Raw genomic sequence first — 23,201 nt, forward strand, 5'->3', positions numbered from 1 at the left:
TGCATTCCCCCAAATATATGCATTTTGGGCATGAGGTTTCAAATGCACACATTGCTGTACATTTTCTGGTGAACTGCATTGCAAACTTCAGGAAAGTACTGAGTATCATCTAACTGCATTCCAGTTCAGGTTCAGGCAGTGTGAGTTTGCTGTATTTTTACCTATTATACTAGTTAGCTCTGTATGCAAAAATGCAGTTGTAAATGCCTATCAAAAGCATCCCATCCATCCCAAACTTATTTTTAAATTGCATCATTTGCAATTTGACGTAAGAACTCTTGAAAGAGAACTAAGAGGAAAAATTATGTGTGAGCAGGTAGGAAGTGCGCATGCATGCTGTCTTACTGGATTACAGCCACATTGCTTTACAAATCCATCAACAGATTAGTTCAAAAGTGAGAAGGCTTTGCTTTCCCACTTGATTATGGTTTATTAATTCAGTGGGCATGGAGTCAGAATCCACAGAATTGTAGAACATATGGCAGGCAAGCTGTATTTTTCCAGTGCTGTTAATTCACAGCTCCTGCTGAAAGATACTTCCACTGATAATCATTTGGTGTTAGGAGTGCCACGAACTGCCCAGAGCTTCAGCTGTTGGGCAGTATAGAAATGTAATAAATGAGTAAACTTGCCAAAGCAACCAAACACACATGCCAGGCCTCAACACTCTGCAGTGAAATGTTCCTTATTTTCTGTTTTAAGAACTAGCTTGTTTAGTGTGGTGCTAGGGCTAGAAAAGCAATCATGTGATCAGTCACCGCTCCCCACTTCAGAGCTTATCCTATTAGACAAAGCTTGGTTTCAATAGGTGAAACTGGGCTAGAAGCAATTTAACTAGCTCTAAAAGACAAAATTGTCCACGCTGTTGCTGATTACAAAGGCAATAATCAGGATTACTAGGATATCTGATTAAGATGGATCCATGCTGTTGTGTACCCTGCCACTGTTAACCACCAAAATAAGTTTCTACTATGTCTTACTTCATGTATCATCTATAATGGAGTATACTAAAGTATTTTGGTATAGATTTGTCATATTGGGGCCACAGGATATTAAACAGCTGACATTTTATTGTGCCAGCATTTGTTGAACTACATAAGGCTTTTAAATTTGATGGAATTAAAGGGCAAAGGAAGAAGTGAGCCCTACACATTTTAACTAAATGCCATCCCACCACCTCAAAGAGTATAGTCACCAAATAGTGTAACCTTATAGGGCTGCAGTATGTGTTTCTTGGATGAATGTCAAGTGAATACTTATATATTCTTATATAAAAGCAACACCAAAGAAAAGGACAAGCAGCACCCAGTACGTTCATGGCAATGGGAAATACGCCAGTGTTACTTAATTACAAGAATGGCTAGAATGGTATGCAAATAACAAGGGAAGTTCCATCTTTCTTAAAAGACACAAAAGATACTACATAAGCAAAAGCAGTATTTTGTTCCCTGCAATTAAAGGCCTGCAACAGTACCAACAAAACAGCTTCTAATACTAAATTTAGTGCAAACATTTTTTTTTGTTAAGAGGTGCATTGCAAACAGCTTTTTTTATAGTTATCAAATAACCCGAACTCACTGCAGACACAGAAAGTTTTGGGAAAGTATAGTACAAAATGGCCAACAAATAAATGACAGTAATCATCCAAGTCTCTTTGGCAAGCATGTGAGCAGAACACATTTTGGAGATGGGTGCCAAACTCCTACCCAACAGTTGGTGCTCCTGGCTGAAATCAGACCTCCAGCTATGACAAAAGGCTTTGATGATAGCTCAGGCCAACTTTCACTCCTCATCCCCTTCCAAGTTCACTTGCGGTCAGAAATTCTATTATGCAAAAGTGGAACCTTTTAATGTCCAGGGGCACAGTGACCTTCCAGTACTTTCTGCCTGCTAGATTAAAGTGTGTCTTTTACAAGGTTAAATTATCAATATTGTAAAATGGCACCACACATGTCAATTCTCTTGATGTTACCCATTCTTCCTTTTGTGTTGCTGGTCTCTTTCTACAGGAGAAGGTTTCTACCACTGGGATCACTTCCAACATCTACAGCAGAGAACTAACTTATATATGCAAAGACAAGTCAAAAGATGACAGAGTGCCCCAAGCTTCCAAACCTACGATTACCGTCCGTCAGTGTTTAATAAGCAGTGGAAGGTTCATACAACTAGCTGAGATGATACTTGGGCACAAGCTTATTGCTTGATGTTTGCAATAGGTTTGCGCATAGTAGTTGATCTGCACACCAAGTTGCCCTGGTGATAGCTGCACCTTATGAAGTACTAAACTTTGATCTTCTATTTCTCTCTGATTGATGGCAATACTGCTAATATATAACCCACTATTACCAATAGCATCAGGGAGAAATTTAACTTAAAAAACCCCATCTTATTAAAAAGACATAGTGTCCTGGTTCGTGCCACATGACAACCCACCATAGGTTAATTTACCCGCAGGGGCTGTTGCATTGTGCTGGGCACCAATTTTGCATGGCAGCTGGAGGCGCCCAGCTTGCCATGGGTTCTCATGTTGTGTAAACCTATGCATCTGGGTTAGATGGCCCTCAAACAAGCCATGGGTTATTTGAGAGTTGTCTGACCATCAAACAACCCTTACCAGCTGGGTTTGCACAACACGACAACCCCATGGCAAGCGCAACACAACGTAACAGCCCCAATGGATAAATTAACCAACAGCAGGCTGTTGTGTGAGCCAGCTCACTGTATGTGTACTACAATTACACATTCAGTGCTAGCGCAAACACTCAAGAAATGTACCTGAGGAAGATGTACCTAGCGACAAGCATAATTATTTCCATATGTGTAGCAGATGGGAAAAGTACAGCTGTGTTCATGGAAATGGCTATGGTTTCTCTCCTCTCTCCACCTGCTTCACCCTAATATTTCTGTATATGGTGATGTACCCAATCGGGGGGGGGGGGAGCCACTCTGGTGTGACGCAGCTGACCTATGTATATGAAATGATGAGATCTTCTGTAATTTGGAGGCCTTGTGTTTACATCGAGTACAGACAAGCAGCATGCCATCAGGCTCAAACTGACTTCTCTAATTCTAGATGAAAATATAAATAGGCTCGGCTCAATTTCTGCCTTGTGCTGTTCCTATATTCCACTAGGACAGATCAGCACCTTCAATACATCAGGCCATAGGAGGGGAGGCATTTGACAACTTTATGAGCTCTTCGGCATTAAATTACCAGTGAGCGGTTTTAGAAAGCCTGCTGTGGGTTGACAGATGCCTGGCCTCTGCCTGGCATTTCAATGGTTAACAAACCACTTTTGACTCTCTAAAGCAAATCTTTTATGGAATGCAGTTTAAAAAGTTTCAGCACTTAGTCAAGTGGACAGCTGTTGGGGAATAGTCCCAGTTTGTGTGTTCCAGTGTAATTATTTGTTAAATACAATCATCAGTCAATTTAAACAACTTATTATAACCCTATCTTCCAGACAAGTTTAGATAATTTAGTATTTACATATCTCTATACACACACACACACACACACACATATATAAAAAAATCCAATAAGGCCAAAGAAGGTAGTCTTGATTTACTGGGGCTCTTCAAAACCCAAGGCCAACATTTCAGTAGTTGACTGCTTTTCCGGCTCCAGCATGTAAGGGTTATACTCCTCTTCAAGCTTTTGCTTCCAGATTTTAACTAAAAAATACAGTATGAAATTAACATTAATTCCTCAAAATAATAATCACAGGGACTAATAATCACTGCAAATTGTAGTGCTTAGAAAGACTATAGTCTAAAATAAAGATCGGAATGTAATGCTTTTTGCACCACAGTCTTGAGAATACTGTACATGCAAGGGGGAAAATCACCTACTCATCTCCCTTAAACCTTGGAACTGCTTTATCAAGCACTAAGATCCCCAAACATTTGATTATTCAGGGAGGGACACAAGAATAGCTTTGTTATGAAGGAACTTGGAGATAATCTAGCCAGTATAATTGGGCCAAATTTACTGCAAGGAAAGCAAATTCCATTTCTCAAGAGTTTTCCTGACTCTATTACCAAATGTCAGTTAACTATTTAAAAAGTGTTGCTTTGAGTTCTTCTTTTCTAAGGCTATGTGAGAAAGCTAGCATAAGCTAGTAGACCATCATATGTTTCCAGCTAAACTCTGATGTATCTGCCATTTGACAGCAGCTAAAGTACAAGAGAAAACCACACAGATAGCACTGAAAGCTGCAGATGATCCGTCTCATATGTTCTGTAACATGGAAGGAAAAAGGAACAGCTCTTTTTCACACTTTCTTGGTGATGCTGTCAAGGCTGGCAGACCTCCATTTGCCGGCATTGACACAGCGCCTGAGTGGCTCAGCACTTCCACTGCAAGAGCTCTGAAGTCAGGACAGATCAATGCAGGATTCACCTGGCTGTAGAAGAAGTGTCGCTCTCGCACAAATTGATCTTAGGACCCCTAGAATAAGCATGGTGGTTGCTGTTCTGAGCCCCATCAATGGTTCTTCTGACTAGTCAGTATAGCAAAATACCCCTCTATTGATTTGTACGAAGAAAACAGGACAGTCTACAATCAGAAGAAATAACAATGCCCTCAGACTGAGATAGTTTGGAACTGAGAGTTATTCTTTGGGGGGATCCTAGAATGCTCAGTGAAGTTAGCCCCAAGAACTGGTGCCCGAAGACCACAGGCAGCAAGCAGTACAGGTCTGAGCGTGTTCACCAATATGTCAGTCTCTGATACTACATCCCATCATAACTGAGATGAACAAAGCAATGGACTGCACCCTTTTCTACTTCACTCCCACATAAACTTTTGCATTTATGGCTGAATATCACAGATCTCTCCTGGGGGTTGCAAAGCACTGCTCATCACCTAGCCCAAGAGGCCTTGGGATACTGATTTGTGGATGTGGCCCAAATTGCTGAACTCTGCAGCACAAATTGCGAATAGGCACCGGCTAAAGATTATTCTTTTCTTAGTAGTGACCAAGGCTAGCGCCATGCTGTTTGCAAAATTAAAGTGACATATCAAGCCATCCTAACAGTCTAGCCCCAAAGTATTATTAAAAACACTGATCAATAGAATACTGCCCACATACCAACGCTGCCCCTTGCCCCCCAAAACACCACCCTGAAACTCACTGTAATCTGGGACACCATCATCAGATTCTGGAAGGGGCACTTCACCAGTATCTACTGGACTGCTCTCTCTATAATGGGTTTTTAAGAGTGCACAGTCACTTCCATTTTCTTCTTCAGCTGACTCCCTCTCTAAAGCTGCAATCATTTCCTTATAGGCCTGTCTTGCTTCCATTGTCAGTTCCACCATTCTGTGAAAATAGTCCTAGGGTATAAAGACGTTTTTTTAGGTTAGTATTTAGTCAACATTTCAGCACTTTCTTATCAAAATGCAAAAAGATACTGTCCCTTTTTTATTTACCATGAATACTCAACCCTGAGAAGATCAGAGAACCCAAACTTGTTATTAAATGAATCCACCAATAGAATGTTGCTGAGGATCATTTGTCAAGCCCGCTCACTGAACGAAGGTCACTTTGCATTATCCAAAGAGGTACTTAAGTCGTGCAGTGCCACAGGCTACCTATTCAGCTTCTCGGGTCCCAGGCTAGGCTCAAAGAGGAATGGCTCGGCACAGTTTTTCAGAATTTCAGACGAATTCTTACGGGATTGGTGTAGGTCAATGGTGCAGAATCTGTGTCCTTCCAGATGTTGGACTCAAACTCGCATTAGGCCCAGCCATCTTAGCCAAGTCCAACAACATCTGGAGGGCCACAGGTTCCCTACCACCGGTGTAAGTGGAAACTAAACTAAGGGAGAAAATTAAGGGGAAAAGGAGGGCAGCACCAAACAAGGAGGAAGAAAAAAAGGAGACAAAACCTTAAAATGGTACTGGAAAAAATAATTTTATAAAATAACAAAAACACGCATGGAATCTCTGTTTTCACTGAAATACTTGGAAACCATGCAGCACAGAAAGAAATGTAATGCTCAGATTGTGATGGTTCTAAACAGTTGCCATGAATTAGATACAGGCACATCTGCAATAGCAGCAACTTCAGAGAAGCTTCTATTGGAAAAAACTGCTTTGGTTGTCCTTATGTAAAAGCCTGGCTCCTATTAACTTTTTCCCACGTTTGTGTAGCTGAGAACATAATTGTATGGACAAGATAAACACTGCTTGTGTGAACCAGTCCTGCAACCAATTAGAACTGCATAGATCAATAAGACCAACATGCCCATCTTCGTTTCAGATGTATAGCCTAACCTATTAATTCTGAAGCCACAAAGCTTCTGGATTCATTAGTAGTCAAAGCAATAACTATCTACAAATAGGACCTTATTTACAAGAGGTTATGGCAACTTGCTATACTCATAACTTTAAATCTTCAGCACATCATAGGACCCATGGTTAAGCTAGTATTGCTACAGAATTTGGCATCTTGGCAACCTGACCCAGATGTTGCACCAATGTAAGACAGAAGATTAGTGCTGATATGCCAACAGCTGCTGCTGGATACAGATATGCAGGACAAGAACGTGCTGAGTGTAGGCCTTGAGACAACTCATCCATACCGCCTTCTAGAAGTATTTCAACAAATACACTGACATAACAGCACAAATTCTTAAGAAGGCACTTTGGTTAAGAAGAGGGTGGGGAAAGAAAGAACTTGGGTTTAGACTTGAATAAACTGAACACCAAGCAAACAATTTTCCTCTGTCTGCCCTGCAGAATGTGGACCAGATTAAACTGAGTAGTAATGGGGTGAGGGTGGCGGGTGGGGTGAGAATGTGAAATGTATAGCTTGGCTCAGTTGCTTGAATTGTCTGTAATGATTGGTTCTTCAAGCATCTTGTTCGCATCTGTGGCACACTGTGGTCTGGATTATGTGAAGTAATTGAGGGGAGAGCAATGCGTGCAGATTCCTACCTTGGGATAGGAGTTGGACTTGATGACCTACTGGTGTGATTCTAAATTAAGTAAAAGGTATGTAGGGGAGAGAAAGAAATTAGGCAGTTTTTCAAACATAAGAATTAATTAAGGATGCAGAACCCTCAGACAATGAATAATTTCTTAATATCTTAGAAGAGTAGTATTAGCTGTGTAAACCTTAACGCTTCTTTATTTAATCCAATTACGGAAGAAGGTGAAACAACAGCTTTAGTACAACTCACCTGAGCACCGTCATAGCTGAAAATTCCCACCACGCTGACAGGCACTGCTTTGTTCACACAGCGCCCGAGAGCTTTGCGACTGAGAGCAAAAACAAATGGAATATTCTGTTCACAGGCAGAGTCGATAATGAGATGCAGAGTCTCATCCAACCCACCTGAGGCAAAACACACACAAAAATTAGAAGGAGAACAAGATACTCGAACTGGTCACATCCATTGACGCTGCAGACAGAAGTATCTCCTTCCCCTACATTCATATGAATCAGATGCCAGTCCTGTAAGGCATCTCTCATTTCTCCACCATGCCCCTCCATCACAGAACTGATCTGTGTGAGCTTTAGTTAGATACATTTTTAATACCAAGCCTTACCTTTTGACTGAATTTTTTCACAATTTGGGGAAATGATGACACATTTCAACTTTTTCAGCTTCAAGTGTTTCAACACTTCTCTGAGCCCCATAACAAGCCTGCGTTTCGTCTTGGCCTTGACAGGATCTTTCTGATACAGGCGGTCTTGGAAGCGAACCAACTCTTTCAAGAGATCTGTTACGCAGCTGTCAACCTCTTTACTAAGTACTTGGGTACAGTAACTAAAGAAAGAACCAATTGTTTTGGTATTATGGCAAATGCCTGATTCTTTCTCATCAACTCTATCCAAAGATACATACAAACAAACTAGCAGACTATGTCTAGAAGAAATTAAAATGGTTACTATTTCCAGGTTTAGAAATGCATGTGTTACTTAAAAGACAACCCCGTAACAAAAATACTTTAGAAAAGCATATTCAAATTGAAGGCTGAAATGGTTCAGAATGATTTTATCTAGCTAGATGGGGCAGCGAGGGGGGGGGGGGGAGGGTAGAGACCACACATTAGAAGGGTCATTCTGTTTCTATGAACTCACTGCTACCTGTAACAGCAGGAACGTTTGAAGCGATGCTACACGAAGTTGTTCGTGACTAACAAACTATGGTTTGTTATCGCAGCTGGGTTCAAACAACATGATAACCCATGTTTCAACACAATCCCTAGTTCAACAACAACCCACACTCAACCCATACTCTACCCTTGAATGTGGGTTATCATGTTGTCTGAACACAGCCATTCTCAGACAAAATTCTAAGCCCTCTGCCTTCCCAAACCAACATGACATTTTCAATGAGATGCTGCTGAACAATTATAGGTCAAAACATTTTCCTCTCATTTAAAAGGTGGGGGACGATCAGCATTATTTTCAGGCCATAGAAAAGCTGATGCAGCCTCTGGAACGATTTGGTGGGGGTGGGGGGAGGAAATCCCCATTTCAGTTACAGAACTTTGTTTCCCCTATGTCCTGTATGAACACATGTGGTTTTGTTTTTGCTTTGCAAGAGAACAAACCACTTTCACACTATACATTTGGAGCATTTGTATATATAAAAACTAAGAAATTACCCTTTTTAAATTCTGCTAACCACATCCTGCTTAAGTCAAATTTCTACAGTAACAAACGAATGTAATGAGTTTTATTTGACATTATAAGTAAGGGCATTCTGTTGCTCTGTTCACATTAAGGACTGCCTCTTTGCAAGAAAAGGGGTGTGTGGGAACTTGTCTTCCTTTTTTATCTGACAAACAGATCTGCTCCTGTGTGAGGCACCTATGAAGATGGATCAATTTATTCCTCTCTTTTTTTTGTACACCTTGTAAGTAGTACACTTCACAAAGGCTACCTACCACTCTCCGTCTCCCAGGATGCAATTAGAAGGTGAATCTATCCTTCTCTCAGTACTTCCTGCTTTACTTCATGTGGGCCTATACTTAATGAAGGTGACCTTCTGAAATCAGTTTCCATTCTTTATTTCAGCCAAACTCCCCTACCTTGAGGTCGCAAATTGGCTTTCTGCTAACAGAAACTTATCAGCATCGCAAAGCTAGTATTATGCAGTGACTGAGGTATGAATCAGGAACTCCTCCGTTTGAATATTACCCCTGCCATGAGTTGGCCTTAGGCATGCCTCTCTCTCTCTCTTTCTCTCTCTCTCAACTGCAATAATACCGATATTATTATCCTCCTCATCTTCTATCTTACAGGACTGCAGTAAGGATTACAAGGTGATGTACATGAAGTGCTTTGAATATCTGAAAGTGACAGATAAATGCCAAGTATATTTTGCAGTACCAACTTGCAGAGAATTCAAAACCTAAATGGATTTTATTGATAACTTTACCTATCAATATTTTGCTTGCGCATCAGTGCAACTGAACTGTGCTTTGGAAATAAGGTGGGCTGAAAATCTGAACACCTTCTTTGACAGCCTCTCTTTCCCTGGCAGTTGAGCCCAATATGTGTCTTTGTCTTTATCCATAGAATTAAAACCCTCCCTTTCATCCTGTAATGTAGTTTGTCCATATTACCACAACAACGCAGGTCACGCCAGGCTCTTGATTTATCACGATAATGTCAAAACAACTGCAGTTTTGTTCAGCCTCTTCCAATACCTCCTATCAGACATCCCTCTTCAATAGACAATGAGCTCAAAAATAGGAATGGTAAACTGACATGGAGCGACTGACACCAACACATACTTACTCTCTGAATCTTCGGCTGTGGATTTTGGGAAGGCTGGAATTCAGCTGTGTTGGAACAAGGGAGTTTTCTGTGGAACCATGGAGTTCTGTACATTTCAGGTGTACTTCTGAACTACCTTGGGTAACAGAATCTACAGGGGCTTCATCTGCACTCTCTAAATGTAAAGGGAAGTTGGATATACAAAAGAGGTTAGTTTTTTATTGACTAGGAACTTCAGATCCATGTTATACCTATCAACATATTTCAGACTGAATCCAATCACAATTACTGAAGTGAAACTGGCATGAAATTAATGTATCATTCAAAAGTTAAAATGAAATATTCACCACACCGTTCTTGATCCCAGTTGATTAAAATGAATGTTTGAAGTAGCCCTAATTCTGAGCACATGTATAGGGGAGACTGTAAAAGGTATAGCCATACATCGGCCAGGACATTATCTGTTTGTGCATACATCCAGTTACTTACAGTTAAAGCAACCTTTATGTCTAGAGAAAATAACTAATAAAAAGTATTTTTATAAAAAAAGAAAAGAAAAAAAAAGAAGAGTATGACCATTGTCTTGAAGCTATGCCTTCCATATTTATGACTTGTGAGTTTAAGGCAGGCAGCAGAATTTTAGCATGTCAGAACTCCAGTTCTAACAGTAAACAATGATTTTGTGACCTATTCAAAACTGCTGGACAGCTGCTCTAATGGTAAATGGGTTGCATACAGTTAAACCACAGAGCTTTAAAATGTATATTTAAACTTACAAACAATCTTCACACAATGTAGATCAATAAATGAAATAAGGGGATAAAAAAGGGTGGTACACAGAGACCTCTCTTACAATAGCTACATTTCTTAGTGTGTGGCAAAGTCTCCCATAAGAAGTTGGAACAAATAAATACAGTAGAACTGGAAAAGGCAGGAGAATGTGTCATGCGACCCAACAGCTCTCTCCATTTCAAACTTTCACTTTTTCTAAAAAAGTATCTATTCAGTAGGAAATTCAATCCCAGTCCAAAGTAAGATTACACTCAGTTAAACAGTAACAACAGATCAGGAATAATCAAAGTCCTACTTTTTCAGTGCCACAAGTCCTGACAATGCTAAAGTGAGGAAAGGTATAATAATATGGAAAAAGAGCCTTCTAATTAATCCAAAGCTCTTTAAGATGCATGTTAGAAGAGGAACCAATCTGGTTTTTGTTTCTCTGTTCTTAAGACTGCACTGGTCAGTGCCCTTGCACAAAGGAAAACCTGATCTGATGACAGGTGCAGCCAGTCCCGGACACCAAGTAAGATGTGGGAACAGTGGAAATGCTGACACTGACTACTGCATCTTTCAAGCTAAGAAATAACCATGTGATTTGTTCCCTGCCTCTGATTTCCTGCAAGTATAAAAAAGGTTCAGAAGCGGCAACTTTATGTGCAAAGACAGCCACAAAAAGGATATGAGGAAGGACGAAAGGCCTCTGTATATGTTTTAAGAGAAAAGCACAGGCTCCCGCTGCCCAGGTGCCCCGTTTGCACTGTGTGGGGGTGGGAGTAAACAGCTCTTACCTTCTGCCCTGTATCCAACCAGCTGCCCCAGAATGTAGTGTGGCTACACGGCAGGTTGGGAGTAACCTGTGGTCAGTGTCGCTGGTTGGTCCTGGGGAATGTGCCTTCCTGGAATGGACCTGAGAGGGACACTTCCCTCTCTGGTCCACTCCTGGGGCATTTAAAGGAGACCTGCACACAGTTTTGGCCTTTGCGTACAAACTCTCATGTGGCGGTGCTGGAAGTCTTGCACAGGATCCATTTTGAGAGGACTGGTGGCTTGTGGGACCCAACTCTCCAAAAGGAGAGGTCCCCAAAAGAGATTCTAGGGGTGGGCCTACAAGGCTCCAGCCCAGTGGCTGGCATGCCAGCCACACCCAGGTTGTGGGAGGGGTCTGTGTAATCAGCGCACGCCATTGGTATACCTGATACTCCCAGTATTGCCCTCAGCAGCCAGGCTGGGGTGGAAAATTGGCCAGCAATTGGGCTGTCCACTTATCAGATCTAGCCCCTAGGTCATGCCAAAGCTATGTATGCTGTAGCCAATAAAAGTTTTAGCCAATTTCACCCAACCCATGTTGTCGTATCGTTACTGCCTCCTCCCACCTCACCCCCCAATAGGTGGTACAGGGGACAGGCACATTTTTACCAATGCTTACATACTGCAGCAACTGAATCTCAGGAAACACCACTGCAATAACTCTTTAGCAGCATTTTCCCTAAAAGACATTCCCTCCTCAGAGCTGGAAACCAATAGTATCCTGGTTCAGATTATACCTGCTCTGCTGTCTTCTGAAAATGTTTGAACCTCAGGAGTAGTTTCTGCACCCTGCTGAACAGCATCATTATCCTTCGGAACTGCCATCTGTTCTAAAAGGTGTTGCTGTTTCCGCTGTTCTCTCTCTTTCAAAATAATCTTAAAAAGAAAACACATTGATGCAATGACATTTTTCCAAATAAAGTTAAGTTCATCCCTGAAATGTTTGTTGGCACAAATTATCAACTTTACACCCCTTAATGTTTGAATTTCTATGGAGTGCAGTAGAAGGAGTAGATGAATGTTAAGAATATGAGAATTTTGAATTACTATTCAAGCTGCTTATCTGGGGGCAAGTGTTTCATACTGCTGATAAACAGGCCAGTTGCTAACCGCATCCTCTGCTTTCAGCCATTTAAATGAGAGAGACCTTTTAAGAAAATTATACTGATGGCACTCTTAATACGAAGAAACATATTTCTGATGGCAAACTAAAAGACTGTTCATAGGGGACTACTAATGTTATGCTGGTATACACACAAGTTTCCTATATTGCTGATTATCCCAAGGTAGGTTTTCAAAGAAAGGAAGGCATGGCGTGCTATGGTCCATGGGGTCACGAAGAGTCGGACACGACTGAACGACTGAACAACAACAACATTTAGCAATGGATTAACTTCAACCTAGTTCTGCCCTTTCTCCTTCAGGATTTGCTAGACTATGTCATCTACTGTATTAGTCCTTAACATATATTCCTATAGCAACAAAGTTCCTATAGAAGTTTTCTCTCTCACCGCCCGCCCCCCCATGTTTTAAAAAAATGAAAGATAAGAAGGGAGAATGGCTTCAGTTAGAAATGATAATCTGGAACACTAATTAATGCATTTCTGGTTGGGTAACAGAAGAGATTTTTCCTCAGAATTAAAGAAATTTAAAATACAGTAGTAGCAAGGCACAAATCCAGAGTAAGAAATACTGATGAGGCAACAGTTACACCAGACTTGAAAAGGTTAGGGGTGGGTGTACCTTTTTTAGTGATGTTGGCTTCTTTGCCTTCGGGACTTCTCTCTGCTTTCCCTTCTTGACCAAGGGAGCACTGGAGTCCAAAGGGTTATGTGGAGTCTTCCCTTGGTTTAACTGCTGACTTTTTGTTACTATTATAGATTCCTTTGAAAGCAACGTTACTGCGCCACCAACTGAAACAAACACAAGGCTGCTGTCAGATAACAACTGTAAGTCTGAAATCTTTACTTACCTGGAAGCAAGCCCCATTAATACCAACTGAACTTACTTCTGAACAAATGTATTTGGGATTTGAGTATAACTTGTATATGAGCTCAGCCCATAAATGACACTGAAACCCAGGAATGCATGATAGAACGCATTCATTTCCTGATGCAGCAAGCTACCTAAAGGTCTGCCTAGCTTGTTGACTGGGGCTTTTGATTTCACCAGAATCTATAATATTGTGAACATGATAGTTTTTGCAAAATACTTCATTACTGCAAATGTATGCAGCACTTCTGCCCAACCTTTAAACAAAGTAATTAGCTCTGATTTATATAATTAGTTAAATATGTAAAATATGGCAAAATATTGTGCTTCAGTATTAAATACAACCAGTGTAGAATCTTTTCTGAGCAATGCTACCAGGCTCTCTTGGAATTTTCTGCACGCCATGCAGATTCTGTGTTGCCTTTCCAGGATGTGCTTAGTCATCAGTCTTGACAGTACTTATTGCAAACAAAACAGTTTTATAGTCACATAATATGGAAATAACACTTAAGAAGAACTTTTTCCACTTAATCTCAGCAGAGATGTGTGTCAGTGATACTAAATTGCATTTCAAATATATGAACAGAGCCTGACATGATTTACTGCAGACACCTTGTATGATTCATAAAAAGTGGTTCCAAAAAGCCCTTGCTGATTTAACAGCTGCTTTATCTTCCATACAGATCCATTCCATCTTTTGACAGTTTCTAGACTACAGTAGTAATCTAATTCTCTGAATACTGAAAAAAACCATTCCCTACAACATTAGAAAAGCAACAGTAATGAATTTTCAGCACTATAATTTTAGATACCATTTTACAATTTACTATTAACAATGACATTTATTGCAGTACTTGATTGCATTCTGGACTGTCTTAGATGCTAGACAAGTAATGCTATTCTTCCAAAAGGTAGTCTAAAACTTTGTAATTCGATTTTGATGCCAGACTCAAGTTTGCAAAATACACTGCTGAAAAATCTGACAAGTACTAACCATTTGTAGCCATTCATTTTGACACTACACTCATCTTCTGAATTACAAAAAATAAAAATGAATAAAATGAATAAAATGACCATCCTTAAACATAATAAATAAAAATCACCACCATTTGAGGAAAAAGTAGGACAGAAAACATTATACTTCTACTAATCTCTCCTTGGCTTCGGTATCTTTTAACATTCCCTCCTAAGTGGTTCTGGGAATGGCAAACTATCATTTTACTATACAAAGGTAGTTTCCCTTTAGTTTTTCTGAGACTTTGCAATATGAACTGTACTGAATCTTTGCAACATTTAGCCTATCTTAGGAGATGTCAATTGTAAAAAAGTACTACTTTTGAAACCACAAAAGAAAAACATTCTCAAACATGTACCTGAAAGCACCACAGGTTTGGATGACTGTTTTGATTTTTCTGCATGTTGCTTTTGCTCCAAAGCAGCCAGCATACCTCCCAAATCAAGCTGCACAGGAATCTGACTCTTCTTCCCACTGCTCTTGGATGGTTTCTGAAGGAGGAGAAAGGTATACAAGTTTTCCTCCCCTTGAAGCAAAAACCCATATTTTATCTAGCAAGGAAGACATATGTGAGCACATTCATTCAAAAACATTCATCTGGTTTATAAGGAATCAAATGTAACATAGAAAGGACTGCTTTACCTGTGTTTTTCTTTTTTCTACTGGAGCAGGTAAAATGTATTTGCCTGTTTTTCTTCCTGATGGTACATCAGGCTTGGGAGTCACCAATTCATTGTGAGAATGGCCATCATGAGAGTCAAACTCAGGCTCCCTTGTTATTGCCTTTGAAATATAAAAATGAAAGAGCTCTGAAGAAACAGAAAAGTTATATTTGTACATTGCTCTCAGATGAGCATCCTAAGGGAATGGTTTAAGATCTGTCCAAGTTCACATTCACATCTAAAATGATGATTAATAATGCTACGTTCCTAAGCGTACAAAATTCATATTGTGAGCCAACAAGATTCTAAACTGGTCAACTCCAACCATTCATTATAGGTTTCGATCTGAGGAACTGCAAGCAGAATTTCATGTATGCTTTCCCAGGCACCACTGATTATTTCAGTTCCTTTGATCTCCCACTCCAAAGGTTCAGGGGATCTCCAAGTGATGAGCAATTGGGGAGGGGCTATTGGTAATCCCGCCTTGCATGAATGGAAGTGCCTTCTGTATACACAAGGGACCTTTTGAATCCAAGTGCTAGTATCTAAACTCTTCTAATATACCAAGGACAGAACACTGGTTCACATCTTTAACTCCTGAGCCACTTAAAAGGAACACCATATGTTTGCAGGGAAACACTGTATTTTTTATTTGAGAAAACTTGTGAGGAATCCTGAAGTTTCTTTTGATGAACACAGATCTCCAGAATGGCTGTGTATTCGGTGCTATGCTGCATCATAGCACTGAAGTGCTGCTGTACAGGTGTCTTACTATCAGGGCCTTACTGAGTATTACTTAAGATACAAAGTGAGAAATTGGGTTTAGGAGGCCTATCTTGCTCAGAATTTCAATGTTCCATTCAACTAAAGAGGTCAATCCTCTGGATTCTCTACCCTCCAGAAAATGGGCCTGGTTCTGAAGAAGTATTTTGCTGCATGGAGCAACCCCTTCAATGTTAGCCAAGTTTTTACTGCATTAAGGACTTCACAGTTAGGAGCTGTGTGTACTCTGGCATGCTTGGAGTGCCACATACAAAATTCAAGGGCAACGTAACACTAAAACATGGAATCTCTTTATCTCTCTCTGTTTGGATTTTTTTCCCTTGTGAGTGAAACTATCAGCATACATTTTGCCACATCTTGATTAAAATTTGGAAAATTGCTAGGGCCAGCCCTGAAATGACTGAACAATAAGTATCATCAACAAATTAAGAGAAACAAAAACAAGTTGAACTGGCACATGGAAATGGAAGACCAACGTGAAAAAAAAATCCTTACTTCAGTCTGCTCCCTGGTAATAGATGCTACACTACACAGCCTTTGAGCCCCTGGCTTGTATTTTGTATCAGTAGCAGCTGCTAGGTTTGGAAATTCTTCGTCATCCTGAGTAAATGAAATAAGGTGTTAGGTTAGGGTACATTGCACAATACTGCACACACACATTTTTCCTAGAAGCAGTCTTCCCCTCTCCATCATCATGGGATTTGGGGTTCTCATATTTTTGTCACACCCACACAGTTTCAGCAGCTCTCTCCTGCCCAACCTATCTTACAAGACCCATTTCAATCTGGGGTTTGTCCTGGTTACGAGACTGAATCAGCCTTGGTCGCCCTGATGGATGACCTTTATCGAGAGAGGGACAGGGGGAGGGCAACCCTGTTAATTCTGCTTGATCTCTCATTGACTTTTGATACCATCGACCATGGTATCCTCCTGGATCAACTCCGTGGGATGGGTATTAGAGGCACTGTGTTACAGTGGTTCCGGTCCTACCTATGGGGCCGATTTCAGAGAGTAACATTGGGTGACTATTCCTCGGCTCTTTGGCAATTGAGCTATGGGGTGCCGCAGGGTACCATCTTGTCCCAATGTTGTTTAACATCTATATGAAGCCACTGGGAGTGGTCATTAAGGTATTTGGAGCTAAATACCATCAGTATGCTGATGACATGCAGCTCTATCTCCCTGTGACATCTGAATTAGGAGAGGCTGTGCAAGTCCTGAATCAGTGCCTAGACTTAGTAAAGGGCTAGATGAGGGCCAATAAACTGAAGATGAATCCTGGCAAGACAGAAGCCCTGTCTCATAGACTCATTGCCTGTTCTGGATGGGGTTGCACTCCCTCTGAAAGATCAGGTCCGTAGTCTGGGGGTACTCCTAGATCCATCATTGTTGCTGGAGGCCCAAGTGGTTGCGGCAGCTCGGAGTGCCTTTTACCAGCTTCAGCTGGTTCGCCAGCTACGGCCTCTCCTGGACAGGATAGCTTGACCAAGATGGTACAGGCATTAGTAACCTCAAGTCTGGATTACTGCAATATGCTCTACGTGGGGCTGCCCTTAAGGCTGGTCCAGAAGCTGGAGCTAGTGCAGAATGCAGCAGCATGGCTGTTGTCAGGAGCTGCCCCCTTTCAGTGGGTAACTCTTCTGCTGAGGGAACTGCACTGGCTGCCTATTCGCTACTGGGCCAGGTTTAAAGTATTAGTACTAGTGTACAAAGCCCTAAACAACTTGGGACCAGGATAACTGAGAGAGCACCTCCTTATTTACCAACCTGCCCGGTCACTGAGGTCATCAGCGGACATGTTCCTGGTGGTTCCACATGGACCTATGGCCTGGTTGGGAGTCCACCAGGAAAAGAGCCTTCAGAGCGGTGGCCCCCTTCCTGTGGAATTCCCTGCCTTTAGAGGTCAGGCATTGTGTTCTTTCTGGCACCTCCTGAAGACGCTGTTATTTCAAGAGGCCTTCCTTGCATAAACAGCCGTGGTTTGTTAAATTCCACTTTATTGGAGTTTGTCTTTTAAAAAAAGGTTTTAACTTTTTTAACCTGCTGTTTTATTCTTTTACTGTGTTGTTCACCGCTCCAAAATCTTCTGATGTGGAGCGGTACATAAATATTGTAAATAAAATAAATAATAAATGTATGTATGTGAGGTGCTTTGAGCACTCTAAAGAGGAACATAAATGCTAAATAGTATTAATTGTGCAAGTGATTTCGATTTAGCAATCAAAGGGCATGATCCAGCCAAAGTTAAGCACTTTCAAGTCCTATTCTTTCAATGAGACACTTAAGAAAACACATAAACTATCCTATTGAAATCAACAGACCTGAAAAAGTGATCGTCCTTGACTGGCTTGTGCCAAGCATTAACATAAATCAATTTAGGGGTAAGATATTACATGACATGTTCCAGCAATTTTCCTATGCTAACTGTCTTGTGTAAAAACAAAGTCTCAGAGAAAGTTAGTTTTTTGAAAAATAACAGTGGAATGCACACCTTCTGATTGAAAAAGAAATCCCTTATGTGGGTGAAATTATTTGTCTATTTAAGGCACAATCCTATGCATGTTTAGACAGAAGGAAGTCCTACAACTCCCAGCATGTCCCAGCCAGCTGGCTGGAGCATGCTGGGAGTTATAGGACTTTCTTCTGTCTAAACATGCATAAGATTGCACCCCTAAAGCCTTTGATGGGAGTAGTACTAATACAAAGAAGTAATATACTTGGGAAAAAGCAATTGTTATAAATACTTCAGTACATGTCCCGTGTCCCCACCCGCTCCGCCATCCTTTTCTCGGGAATCGCACACTGCGCTTCCTGCCTGGCCAGATGCGCCCAGCAACCGTCCACAGGGGCTGGGATTAGGGATGGCGGAGAATTCCACCACGGATTTCAGTGAGGCCAAATGCACTGGCATTCGGCCCCCCTGAAATCTGTGGCGGAATGGCCTGCCCCGCTCGCCACCCCCCCTGCGGATTCCCCCTGGGACGAGGCTAACCTGGGACGGATGTTCCGGATGGCTGCGGGTCCGGCGGCGGGTCTTTTGATCAGCTGCCGTGGCCATTTCCATCCTGGTCTTTGCCGTGATAGGCTACGTAAAGACCTACGTAGCCTATCACAGCAAGCCATCAAAAAAAAAAAAAGGTGTATGCAAATGGCGGCGGCTACGGCGGCCGCCATTTGCGTTCCTTATTTTTCACCGTTTTAGTCTACGTAAATATTTACGTAGACTATTACGGCGAAAAAAAAAGGGGAACGCAAATAGCGTAGTGGGCGCTATTTGCGTTCCTTTCCCCCCCGCCGTTTTAGCTTACGTAAATATTTACGTAGGCTAAAACGGCGAATAAAAAACGAATGCAAATAGCACCCACTACGCTATTTGCATTCCCCCTTTTTTTCGCCGTAATCGTCTACGTAAATATTTACGTAGACTAAAACGGCGAAAAATAAGGAATGCAAATTGCGGCCCCTGCAGCCGCCGCCATTTGCGTACGCCTTTTTTTTGCCCAGCCGTAATAGGCTACGTAAAGACTTACGTAGCCTATCACGGCTGCCTGGCTGGATGCAAATGGCGGCCGCTATGGCGGCCACCATTTGCGTCCGCACCAGCCAGTCCACGGCTGGAAATCTGGCTGCGGACGGCCCTGGCCAGCTGCTCCGTGGAGCCACCACGGAGCAGAGCCGGCCATCGAGGATTCCGGGGGGGAGGACCGGATCGCCTCCCCCCCCTCAAGGATTCCGGGGGGAGGGACGGAGCTCTCCCCCCCATGAACACAATCCGCGAAAAGGTAAGTGACTATTGTACATCCCTAGCTGGGATGCGTTTTCTGGTGGGCTGACTCTCCCCTGCTTGGCATTCCATGGAGGGTCCGCAGGAGCTGCCGCTTCCCATGCGAGACGTGGAGCCGAGGGCAATGGCACGCCTTCACTCCGTGGGGCGCCTCCTGTTCCTGGGCGCCACCGCCCTTCCTCTGGCGGGCCGCTCCGGCCCTTCCTCCTCCTTGCACTCCCTCCGCTTCTTCTACACACTGATGTCGTAGCCTGGTCAGGGTCTACCCGAGTTCATCGCAGAGGGCTACTTGGACAACCAGCTCTTTGCTCGCTATGACAGCTTGACAAAGAGGGTGCAGCCTCGGGTGCTGTGGATCGAGGCCATCGAGCGGGACCACACCCACTTCTGGGAGCAGAACATGCAGAGGGCCCTGAACTCTGAGCTGAGGTTCAGGGGGAACCTGGTGACTCTGCAGAACCGCCACAACCGGAGCGGAGGCTCCCACACTTGGCAGCGCATGTACGGATGTGAGCTGAGAGTGGACGGGTGCCGTGGCAGGTACATGCAATACGGCTATGATGGGTGAGACTACATCAGCCTGGACAAGGAGGCCCTCACCTGGACGGCCGCCAGCGCCATGGCCGAGGTCTTCAAGCGGAAACAGGACACTAACCTAGCCTACTACTAGCACTTGAAGGCCTACCTGGAGGGGGAGTGTGTGGAGTGGCTGCGGACCTTCCTGGCATATGGGAAGGAGGCTCTCATGAAGAGAGAGCCATCGGCAGGGATGGTGGCCTGCAGAGGGCTATGGCAGCCAGAAAACCCTCGTGTGCCGGGTCCACGGCTTCTACCCCCAGGAGATCAACGCTGCCTGGAAGAAAGATGGGGTTGTCTGGGTGCAGGAGACCCTCCGCGGGGGTGTCATCCCCAACTCGGACAGGACCTAGCACACTTGGGTTAGCATCCAGAATGACCCCAAGGATAGGGACCGCTACAGGTGCCATGTGGACCACGCCGGCCTGCCAAAGCCCCTTGTCTTGGCCTGGGAGGAGCCTGCCGCATCCAATTTGGGTCTCATTGCTGGAGCCATCTTGGCGGTTGTGGCTGCTGCTGTCCTGCTGGTGACTGGGTTCATCTTATTCATCAAAAAACAGAAAGAAGATGGCTATAAAGCCACAGCAACAAAGGACCAGGGATGCGGCAGCTCTGCCAGGGCATGAGATCCTTGTGTGGGAGAAGAGAGCGGGGGGAACCGGCTACATCTTGCGTGAATCATCTGCTCCTCCAGAGCTCCTGCCAGACTCCCACAGGGTATGCATATGGCCCAGTCCAGACTCTGGGCCAGTACCAAGAACCCATCTCTGGCTTGGATTTGGGGGGAATCCCTATTTTTCTTGGTGTCTTCTAATGTTTTGATATTTTTACAATTTTAATATTGATGATTTAATTATATTTTTTAACTTTTGTACACTTGTATTTATATTTCTATTAGAGGTTTTAATTGTATAAGTTTTAATGTTGTAAAGCCACCTTGAGTCCCAGTATTGGGAAAAAGGCGGAATATAAATAAATATAATAACAACAACAACACATCATTCAAGGGTCTGATGGAAGTGGCATGATTCTATTTAATGGGGACTTATACCATGGCACTCAGATGAAAGTTGTGAATTTCTATTGTTTATACAGTACCATCACTGTTGGGACTCACAGGTAAATAACACCAACACCAATCTCTGCTCTTAAGTAGGTTCTGCTAATGTAAAGGCAATCAGTGAGAAGCCATAATGGTCACATTGCTAACCCTAGTTTTATTTTTCTAAGCTTTCATTATTTTATATGAACTGTGTTAAGCTACATGATAATATTGAGTATAGCCAAGCTGGACTTGTTAATTAGACCTTATGCCTATATTTCAAAATGATTTTCCTATGTGACATATGAAGGGAAGGTTCTACCCTAGTTACTCTTATATTTTTACAAATTCAAGTTGGCATATAATTCCCTCAAGGACATGCACACAAACCTTTGATGTCACCAGAAAAATCAGCCTCTATACCTCAATTCTTGGAGGTTCCTGAACTAAAATGCTCTTGGTGTGAAGATTCTCCACTTCACTGTTCGGTTTGGCTTTCTTTTTCTTCCTCTTTTTCTTCTTCTTCTTGTCTGCTGTTTCTTCAAGTTCGTTGTCGCTAGGATTCTCTCTCATTTCTGACTATTGAAAGATGTGTAAAACAATGTCTTAATAAGGGATTAAAACAGTTAAGCTTAAGTCTTGCATAGCAATATAGGGTTTAGGCCCTAAAGTTTAGTGATTCTCCTGCAGACAGAATATGAATTGCCTCTTGTTCTCATGTGCTTCTGTCTTATCTTTCTGCCCACAAAATCCTTATTCTAGTCCCTCAGTTCCCCATTTCACAACACGAGTACAGGTACGTTTTAGTAACCTTGTAGACGTACCTGATATTCTACAAGGCAATATCGTGTTCACTGTCATACGTTCACTGTCATACGTAAAGACACTTACAGGGGGCTGGAGAAAAAACAAACCTCTGACAAATGTAATAAACTCTTTCTTAGGAAGAGTACATGAATGTGCTCTTGGCCACAGTATGTTTTCATATACTGATTTAATTAATATGTCCAAGCACTATAAACACATTAAAAGGGAATATATGACTCCACTTTAAGCACGCTAAACACTAGAAAAAGTAAACAGAGCTATGAAAGAGTCACTTATAAGCCAATGTAAGTAATTAATGGCATTAGCACAGGGAAAAAACCCCTACTACTCTGCTAGTATGTTTCAAGGGGAGCCTGTAACCCAACTTATACCACACAAAGATAGGGACAGTATTGATTTTTACATTTTTAAGTCAAAATAATGCAAATAAAGAACTTACAATTATGATACCAAAATTAATAACCACAAAGTTCAAAAGACTTATGTGTAATTATTTAATACTCATCTAATAACTGTGCTTAATATTTATTACTATTAATAAAGCACCTGAAAAAAAAGATTATACAGATGCTGAATATAGGGCAGACAAGACCTTCACAAAAGTGGAAGAAACAGAAAAGGAAGCTTAAAGGCTTGGGAGAAAAGTTATGTTTTCAAATGCTATTTGAATACTTGCAAGGAAGAAGTGCAGAGGTCAAGAGGCAAGGAGCTCCAAAGAAAAGGAGCAACATATGGAAGGATGAAGGTGTGAAGCAGACGTTAGGTTATGACTTCTAATATGAAACGTATCAGCACAGTGAAGACAATGAGACAGCTGACAAAGAGAGGGGAGATATAACAGCTGGCCAAACTGAAGAGATTTTAAAACAAGAATCATTTCAATTGAATCTGGTAAAGTGGGGGTCTCCAACCTTTTTGTGTTAGTGGGCGTATTTCAAATTTTGAGTGTGCCATGGCTGCTCTCACAAAACAGCTGCCATGGGATGGGGGCTTTCCCATTCACAAAATGGCTGCCATGGTGGGTGTGGCCAGTCACAAAAAAAACCATTTTCTACAAAGCAAACTGGTGAGGCTAAAAGAAAAGTAAGTTGCTCAAGAACCTAAGTATAAATACAGGTGGGGTCTGAGCTCCAAAACACAAAACCATTCCTTTGAGCCCACCATTGTCTACACCAACATCCATTTGAAAGAA

The 23,201-nt window shown here is 42.2% G+C and overlaps 1 protein-coding gene and 1 pseudogene across 3 annotated transcripts in view; one reads left to right on the forward strand and one right to left on the reverse strand.

Annotated features, from left to right (window-relative positions):
- Positions 1 to 3,551: 3,551 nt before the first annotated feature.
- SECISBP2 (SECIS binding protein 2) overlaps positions 3,552 to 23,201 on the reverse strand; it is a 36,478-nt gene continuing 16,828 nt past the window's right edge. For 2 of the 3 annotated variants that reach the window (XM_084834040.1, XM_084834044.1), the window contains 11 exons: positions 21,605 to 21,760; positions 16,275 to 16,379; positions 14,977 to 15,117; positions 14,693 to 14,825; positions 13,071 to 13,240; positions 12,065 to 12,203; positions 9,762 to 9,915; positions 7,559 to 7,779; positions 7,189 to 7,343; positions 5,137 to 5,338; positions 3,552 to 3,675 (listed from right to left, as the gene is read on the reverse strand). In XM_084834040.1, the coding sequence (XP_084690166.1) occupies positions 3,566 to 3,675; positions 5,137 to 5,338; positions 7,189 to 7,343; positions 7,559 to 7,779; positions 9,762 to 9,915; positions 12,065 to 12,203; positions 13,071 to 13,240; positions 14,693 to 14,825; positions 14,977 to 15,117; positions 16,275 to 16,379; positions 21,605 to 21,760 (1,686 nt within the window). In that variant the 3' untranslated portion in view covers positions 3,552 to 3,565. Of the gene's footprint in view, positions 3,676 to 4,401; positions 4,559 to 5,136; positions 5,339 to 7,188; positions 7,344 to 7,558; positions 7,780 to 9,761; positions 9,916 to 12,064; positions 12,204 to 13,070; positions 13,241 to 14,692; positions 14,826 to 14,976; positions 15,118 to 16,274; positions 16,380 to 21,604; positions 21,761 to 23,201 lie in introns of those variants that run through there. The other variant, XM_084834043.1, reaches the window with a different exon arrangement.
- LOC146352446 (class I histocompatibility antigen, F10 alpha chain pseudogene) lies at positions 19,688 to 20,789 on the forward strand (annotated as a pseudogene).

This window comes from Heloderma suspectum, chromosome 2 (assembly GCF_057233095.1).
Source record: "Heloderma suspectum isolate Gila_16-S chromosome 2, 16-S_ref, whole genome shotgun sequence".
In the NCBI taxonomy this organism is placed as follows: Eukaryota; Metazoa; Chordata; class Lepidosauria; order Squamata; family Helodermatidae; genus Heloderma; species Heloderma suspectum.